The sequence below is a fragment of the Rhinoraja longicauda genome, chromosome 8 (genome assembly GCF_053455715.1).
Source record: "Rhinoraja longicauda isolate Sanriku21f chromosome 8, sRhiLon1.1, whole genome shotgun sequence".
Classification (NCBI taxonomy): Eukaryota; Metazoa; Chordata; class Chondrichthyes; order Rajiformes; family Arhynchobatidae; genus Rhinoraja; species Rhinoraja longicauda.
Genome location: NC_135960.1, coordinates 50,947,654 through 50,956,376, shown reverse-complemented (window position 1 = coordinate 50,956,376; position 8,723 = coordinate 50,947,654). Strand labels below are relative to the sequence as shown.

General features: G+C 42.6%; 1 protein-coding gene across 1 annotated transcript in view; it reads left to right on the top strand.

Annotated features, from left to right (window-relative positions):
- The first annotated feature begins 2,345 nt into the window (after positions 1–2,345).
- The window catches only part of col28a2a (collagen, type XXVIII, alpha 2a), a 72,013-nt gene continuing 65,635 nt past the window's right edge, over positions 2,346–8,723 (top strand). The window contains exons 1-3 of the mRNA XM_078404530.1: positions 2,346–2,499; positions 4,008–4,576; positions 5,916–5,936. Coding sequence (XP_078260656.1) covers positions 2,346–2,499; positions 4,008–4,576; positions 5,916–5,936 — 744 coding nt within the window. The remainder of the gene's footprint in view (positions 2,500–4,007; positions 4,577–5,915; positions 5,937–8,723) is intronic.

Below are 8,723 nucleotides of genomic sequence, written 5' to 3'. Positions count from 1 at the left end.
GGAAATTACTTCTCAAGAAATGCAAATCATTATAAGTTGCTGACTAACAAGCATCTCCACCTCTCCACTTGCTCCTTAAAAATGAGTTAGCCTCTCATTAGCTTTCATGAACTTGCTACATTTGCAAATGAATTATGCTTTAAACGTCACAGAAAGTTAATTCTAGTAATTTGTAAGAGAGTGCACATGATTGTTAAAGACAGTCAATCAACCTGTCTGATTAAGGTAGTGAACAATTATAAGCATAATGTCTCATTCATTGTTACAATACAATTTAGAAGATTTTAAAAACATACTAGACCAAGTGAACCCGTTGGGCCCAAAACTCTCCTGCATTGGTGCATTACCCTCTCCTCCCCCCCCCCCCTTCCCCCTCAACCCCCCCTTCCCCCTCAATCCCCCCCTTATCCCCCCTCCCACAGAGATAGATTTAAACTTTTAAATGTGAATAACTTTAAAAATATAACACTGATTTCAAAGAAACTTCTTCCATTAGCACCAAAGGGACGACGGTGAGTAAGGTGGGCCTAAAATTGTCAGACTATCGTGACCCTTTTTGGCTGCAGTTCAGGAACAAACAAACAAACAAATGAGAGTTTTAGTGTATAGATTATGCTTTCCTTGCTGTCAATTTTATCTTTCTTACTCCAATATTTAATCCCACTCTATGTGCTTTTGGTGCAACCAAAGAAATTAAGACCCAAAAACATTATATTTTTAATTAAATATTGAATTAATCTACTCAAGTTAATGCTCCTTTTAAATCCTTTCTCAAATTAATTTTAATTAAATGTAATTGGTTAAGGGAACAAATTATGTGCCATAAGCAAAACACCAAGTGCTGGAGGAACTCAACGGGTCAGGGAGCATCTGGGGAAGAAATAGACAATTGATGTTTCACATTTAGACATTTCTTCAGGCTGATCATTGACGACCTAAACTTCACTACAACCTAAACTTTACAGCAAACATAATTTTGTTTTAAAGAAAAATGTGCAGTAACTGTGGGGTACTAACAGGCCTGAAGAAGGGTCCCAACACAAAAAGTTGGGTCAAGAGATGCTGCCTGACCCACAGTTATTCCAGAATTTTGTGTCTTTCTGTGGTATAAGCCTGCATCTGCAGTTTCTTGCCATTACAGGTCTAACGGTGAACTTTACAAGAATACTTGCTCCACCAATATCTAATCTTAGATTGAGTTATCTCACCTGCTGTGTCTGCTCCATTTCTCTTCAGTGACAGGCAAGGTAGCATTTGATGTCTATCTCTGATTGAGAAAGTAGTGGTGAACCATCTTTTGTAAACCACTGCAAGTATTTTGGTAAGTGGTGCTGGTTACAGTCTGGATGTTATTGACACATGGACTGAGATTTTGGGTAGAATGGTGGGCACAGGGAGCCCAAATAGTTCAAGTTCAATTGGATATTCTAACGATTTATTTGTAATAAGAATGCAAGATTCCTTTGGGTGGATGGTCTAAAAACCATCTTACGATTTTCATATTGGTGTCCATTTTTATTAATGCTCTGGATATTAAGCATTGGTCACTTGTTGAAAGAGGGACCTAATAATTATATAGCACCTAATCTGTAAAGTCACGTTGGGTTTTGCTGTTAATTCGCCACCGATGTTAATTTTCTTCATTGAACGATTGGCAGAGGTGTTGTATATTCACTCTCGCAATGTCTGTAACTTATATTTCCCAAAGACACAGAAACGTACATTTTTCAATTAGATTGCAGTTCCTCGCTGCAGCCAATTGTCTTCACTATTCCAGGACCATCCTCGGGCTGCCCCGCCTACGTTCATGAAGCGAGTTTAAATATTTGAATTGGAAAGAGGCAGATATCCCAGATAATAAATTGGGCGACCCTCGACCGCACATATACTGTTCGTGCTTGCTTTGCTTTTCAATCCAGTGCAGACAAAAGACACTTGGGAATCCTCCGCTGGTAAGTATATAGTTTCAGATTTTTCCACAAGAAAGCTAATTTTTAGGACAAGTTCGCAGCAACTTACATTTAAATTGTTTACTTTGCAGAGCTGTTGATCCACTGTTGATGTTCCAGCCTGCTTTCATCAATTTGTTTGCTAGCCTTAACTTAATTCAATTCTTGTACTCTATTATCTTTGGTTGCACCTGCGTCTTTTTTTTTGTAAACCAGCATCTGCAGCTCCTTATGCCAAAGACTACTTCAAATGAATTTAATTCGTTAATGTGTCAAAATGTTAATTGCAAAAAAGCTGTCATTGCATAAGCACCGTGACAGACATATGGGCTCGTGAATATGATCTACCGCTGTATTAACACGTTTAAATGTCGATTTATCATCATGACAGGGAGAATGAAAGCGTTTTACCAGTTCTGGTGGCTCCTAGCTTGGGGAGGTTTCCATCACGTTTTATCACAAGACTACGAAGAACGTGGCGACGGAAATTTGGTCAGAAAACAAAAAACTAAATATCTCTCAGTTCACCCACCAGGCGAAAACGACCAAGGTAATATTAGACTTTTGTTTTAACGTTATGTTGTCCCATTTGACCATTATTGGGCCTTGCTGCTTTTAGTGTTTGTCCACTTTTCTTTACTAATATTTCCTGCATTGTATGTTTTCCTGGGAAGTGGGTGCAGTAGGATAATCGATACGAAAGATGAAAGAATGCTGCGCAATGGTGGCGTTGCAGCGCACCTGGTAGAGCCACAGACCCGAGTTAGATCCTGACATCGGGGGCTGTCTGTGTGAAGTTTGCAAGTTCTCCCTGTGATGCTCCGGTTTACTTGTGTGGTGGGTTAATTGGCCTCTGTTTTTTTATATGTAGGCGAGTGGTAAAATCTGGGGGGAAATTATAACACTACGGAGCGATTAAAAAAGCAATAGATTAGTGTAAATAGTTGATGGAGAGTGTTGACGCAGTAGTCTGGAGAGGGTTGACGAAGGGCCTGTTTCCATGTTGTATAAACGTTATTGCAGTGTAGTTACTAACGGGCTGAAGGGTCCCGACCTAAAACGTCGATGCTGCCAGAATCGCCGAAGTTTAGGCTTATTAATGTCACTCCACAGAGTTGCACTCTATTATCTTTGGTTGCACTCTATTATCTTTGGTTGCACCTGCACTTCGTCTTTTTTTTTTTGTAAACCAGTACCTGCTGCTCCTTATGCACATATACTATTGGTGTTTTCGTTAGCTGAGCCACTTAAAAGTGTATAAATCTGTCCTTCCCTTGTGTCAATACAAAATCAAGATGAGTGAAAATCTTGGAAGTCGTATTATTTTATGTTTCTCGTCGCCACAAGCTTTTAATTTCTCTCAAAATATATAGTTTATTCACAAAATGCTGGAGTAACTCAGCAGGTCGGGCAGCATCTCGGGAGAGAAGGAATGGGTGACGTTTCGGGTCGAGACCCTTCTTCAGACTATATAGTTTAGATATATATATATATATATAGATTATATATAGTTAGATATATATATATATAGTTTAGTTTCTAGCACGGAAACGGTCCCTTCTGCCCACCGAGTCCACGTCAACCATCGTTCACACTAGTTCGATGTTATCCCACTTTTTCATCCACTCCCTGCATGTCGGGGATAATTTACAGAAACACCAACTTTCTCATCCATTCCCTGCATATTGGGGACAATTTACAGAGTCAGAGACACCAACTTTCTCACTAGATCCCTACACATTAAGGGCAATTTACAGAGGCCAATTAATCTACAAATCCGCACTTTGCGCACGGTATGATATCAGCAGATTCTTATAATAAATGAGGGGATTATCAAGAGCCACAGTAGATAACGATATCACTCAGTCATACGGAAAAGGAAACAGGATCACCCGGAGGAAACCCACGCAGTCGCGGGGAGAACATGCAAGCTCCACACAGACAGCACCCGGCCGAGGTCGGCCTCTGTCGCGGTGAGGCGGCCGCTCCACCTGCTGCGCCATTGTGCCGCCATGTTAACGGCCCTCGACGATGGTGTGTGTGTTTCCCCCCTCTCAGAGGAGGACTGCAGCTTGGAGATCGCGTTCCTGCTGGACAGTTCTGAGAGCGCCAAGGACTACAACCACAACCGGGAGAAGAGCTTCGTGATGGACTTCGTGGACCGGCTGCAGCAGCTGCGGGTGTCGAGCGGCCGGCGGTTGGTGCCCCGAGTAGCGCTGCTGCAGTACTCCAGCACCGTGCTGATCGAGCACACTTTCCGTGACTGGGGAGGCGCGGCGGCCTTCAGGGCCCGGGTCGCGCCCATCGGCTACATCGGGCACGGCACATACACCACCTACGCCATCACCAACCTCACCCAGCTCTACCTCAACGAAGCGGTGGCGGGCAGCGTCAGGGTGGCCGTGCTCATGACCGACGGTGCTGACCACCCCAGGAACCCCGACATCTATGCGGCCACGGCCGAGGCCAAGAACCAGGGGATCAAGTTCTTCACGGTGGGCATGTCGCATGTGGCCACCGAGTCCCCCAACGCGGCCAAGCTGCGGCTGTTGGCCAGCCCGCCCGCTTCCCGCTTCGTGCACAATCTGCAGGACCACGATGCCCTTGGGAAACTCCTCTTGGAAGTGGTAAGGCCTCTGGACTTGCGCGCACACACACACACACACACACACACACACATCGAATGGTTACAGCACGAGCATCTTAAACATGTAAAATATTACGCTTTCCAATTTTCCCTTTCACTGCCTTCAAATGAAAACATAATTGGTTGTAATAGCATCTCGTATTGCACTTGGGTACCATACAACTTGAACAGTTTGTACAATGAATTCTCCAATTTTAGGTAACTAACCTATGCTAATCTACAAAGAAACACTCACCCCCCCCAGGGCCGTTTTTACAGCATTATGGCCCCCCGGGCAAAGCAGTGTACTGGGGCCCCTACCGTTACTCTCCCCCACCCCCCTTTCCCTACCAGCCCCTCCCTGTCGTGCCGGCGAAAAGCACTTACCGAAAAGCACTTAGCGATGGACTTAGGGTGCTACATTGTTGCGAAAAGCACTTACAGATCGCTGTGATCACGTAGGGACCGAAAAATTTGCAAAAAAAGCACTTATTGAACCTACATTTTTAAAGTAGTATTTATTTATTGCAAGTCACTTAACATACACAGATCAGCATGAGGCCCCTATGCTCGTGGGGCCCCGGGCAAGTGCCCATCAGGCCCATGCTTTAAGACGGCCCTGCCCCCCCCCTTCCCAGTGCCTCACTCATTTCTCCTATTTCCCCCTCTCCTTTCACCTATATTCCTTGCTCTGGCTTCATAATTCATATCTCTTCTATCCAATGTCACAACTTTTGTCTTTTCATCTCTTGCCTTTGTCCAACCATCTGCCACCTACCCCCACCCACCTATCACTTACCTGGCGTTGTCTTGCCCCTCCTCTTCCAGTTTTCTCCCCTCCCCCCAACCCCCTACCACAATCAGTCTGAAGAAATCTAGATCACAACAAATAATCCCAAGAGGTTGATCCAAATTTCCAGCTGCCAATAGCCAGTAATCGCTTCTCTTCCAAAAATGCTTCCCATCCACATGATACAATGCATCCTCCCCTCCCCCCAACCCCTACCACAATCAGTCTGAAGAAATCTAGATCACAACAAATAATCCCAAGAGGTTGATCCAAATTTTCAGCTGCCAATAGCCAGTATTCACATCTCTTCCAAAAAGGCTTCCCATCCACATGATACAATGCATCCCTATATGAATTTACTTCCATTGATATTCAGTATTGTTTTTTAATATTTGTTCTTGGAGGGAACAGTGAGCAGTTGGATAAAGTAGGCAAACTGAAGTACAGACATGTTTTTTGCCAAAACTAAAGGAAATCCAAGCCATTATTGTTTGATTCAGAGCTTTGTATCATTTTTAAAAAAAGCTAATGTTGTACTTTATCTTTGCAGGGAGAACTAGTTGATGAGGGGGTAAGTATAATTTATTTTCCAAAGAAATTGATTAATGGATGTTGTCGATAGTATGTTTATGATTTAGAATATTGTTTACTTAAAGGGAATCTTAAGTTACAACTTTTCACAAGATTGAGAGAGTCATGCAAGGATTGAAGAAAGAATTGGCCTACCTTTTAATAATTTAAACCCTCAGGCTGAGAAGTGATCATTAGCCCCACTGGATTCTCTGCATACCTCAGACTTCCACATAATGGGGAAGAATAGGAAATCCACATAGAAATAAGAAATTGCCATCAAATTGTCTACTCAACGGCAATTCAGATAAGACCTGAGAAGTCTAAAACTAATGGTTCTTATCCCCAGCCTTAATTGTTCTCTGAATATATGTGACATCTTCTAAATGAACATCCCACTCCCACCAACAGAACATCCTCTCGGGGAAGGTGAGAAGGGAGATATGTTCTAACCATTTGAGGTCTGAACTAATTTGACAATTTAAATGTTCTGTTTGGGCCCTTCAGATAATATCACTGCTCTTAATCATTACTTGAATTAGATCCATCTAAATGGGGTGGGATTGGCAGTAAGGATGATAATATCTTTCAGTCATACTGTAAAGAAACAGGCGCTTCAACCTTTTAATTCTCTGTCAATCGTCATGAACCCATTCACACTTATCCCACGCTTATCCTATTTTATTTTCCCCATTTTCCCATCAACTCCCCCAGGCTTTACCACTCGCCCACACATTAAAGGTAAAATATAAAAACAAATTAACCTACCAACCTACATGTTTGTGATGTGGGAGGAAACCAGAGCACCCGAAGGAAACCAAATTAATGTGGTCACAAGGAGAGAGTGTACTGAGAAAGACGATCAACTGTAGCCTTGAGGAATGGTGGAGCAAATTAGAGGAGTAACATTGCGTCCTTCTGCTCCTATATTTTATATTCATCCACAAGGCATCTCCATATTTCTTCAGATCTTATTATCATGGCTCCAATTTTAAAGCAAGCAATGAGAGCAATATATCCCAGGAGCCTGTTGACATTCATCATATTCCCCCAGTGTTTTGAGTGGACTCTACTCATTCCAAACTTCTACTGGAAGATGCGAACATGAATGATCTATTTGATCACTTGAGCCTGTATCACTATTTGGTGAGATCATAGTTAACCAGTGACCTAACTCCTTGCATCTTCTCTTGGGCCGCTCATTAGCTACTCCTGGTTATCTGCACTCTGGACCATGCTGTTTCTTCTGCTGTGAAGTTTGTTTTAACTATATTCAGATACAGGGCAGAGTAGGGTCTTGCCCAGTTCAAATGGCCATGTACAATGCAAAGGCGGGGTGACAATGATGAGATTCACCTGACCAGCTCACCAGCTGATTGAATTGAATACTTGTCACGCATTCAAACTGCTTGGTACTTGAAACACTTCAGAAACTTCTAAAAAAAAATATTTGGAATGAGTGATTGCACGCATCCATCTCCTGACAGCTAATTTCTATGATGGATTTCAATGGACTTGCTCACTTATGTCAAGTTGACCTGGCGTAAGTTCAGCAGATGGGTTTCCCAGCCTGAGGCTGGGATAGCATGCAAAGTTCAAGCTGTCCTGTTGAATTCCATGAGCAGTCTCACTGAGCTGTGCACAATTTTCACAAGAAGGTTTTTCTACGGCCTCTGGTCAGGAATTTTTCAGTTATGAACAATTGTTGCACGAAAATTATCAGTGGAGAATTTGACCCAGTATATTTGTAGAGTTAAAGTCTATCAATATAGGATTTAATATTTGTAGGTTGATTGGCCTCTGTAAAATGCCCCTGCTGTGTAGGGAGTGAATGTGAAAGTGGGATAACATAGAACTAGTGTGAATTAGTTTAGTTTAGAGTTACAGTATGGAAACAGGCACTTTAGCCCACTGATTCTGCGCCGACCAACATGTACACTCGTTCTATGTCATCTCAGTTTTGCATCCGACACACTAGGGACAAGTTACAGAAGCCAATTAACCTACAAACCAGCACATCTTTGGGATGTGGGAGGAAACTCGAGCACCCGGAGTAAATCCACGCAGTCACAGGGAGAATGTACAAACACTACAGACAGCACCCGTAATCAGGATTTGAACCCGGGTCTCTGGCACTGTAAGGCAGCAACTCTAACGCTGCGCCATCCTCAATTGATGGTCGATGGCGGTCGATGGTCGGTGTGGACTTGGTGGGCTGAAGGGCCTGTTTCCATGCTGTATCTCTCAACTAAACTAATTTCTGTAACATTTTGTAAAATTTTGTGCATCTCTGATTTCTGCTACCATTTGGGATATAGAAGTGTTTTGTTAGCATTGCTTCTAAAGGATTTATCTTGAACACCAGAACCAGCAGAGACATTTTGTCTCTTGTCAGTCTGTTGGTTCCCGATCATGGTTTTTGAAATCTTTAAGCTCACTCTTAACTTTCTAATGTTGAGGAAATACAACCCCAGATATATAATCACTCCCTGTGACATAAATATCCCTAAAGGTCCATCTTATGATTCAGATAAATCTCTTTAGATCTCCCTTCAAAAACAATACATCTTTCCCGAGGCATAGTAGCAAGAACTGCATGCTTTATTCCAGTTATGATCTGTCTGTTCACTGGACCTAGTTGTAATTTAATGCTTACGCCTACAACTCTTACCATGGTTCCAATCTTTGTGTTGTTGGTGAACGTAAATATGTGGTTGCCTATCCAATCATCTAATTCATTAATTGTTGCAGCAAATTATTGGTATTCCAAAATAAATGTTATAAAATT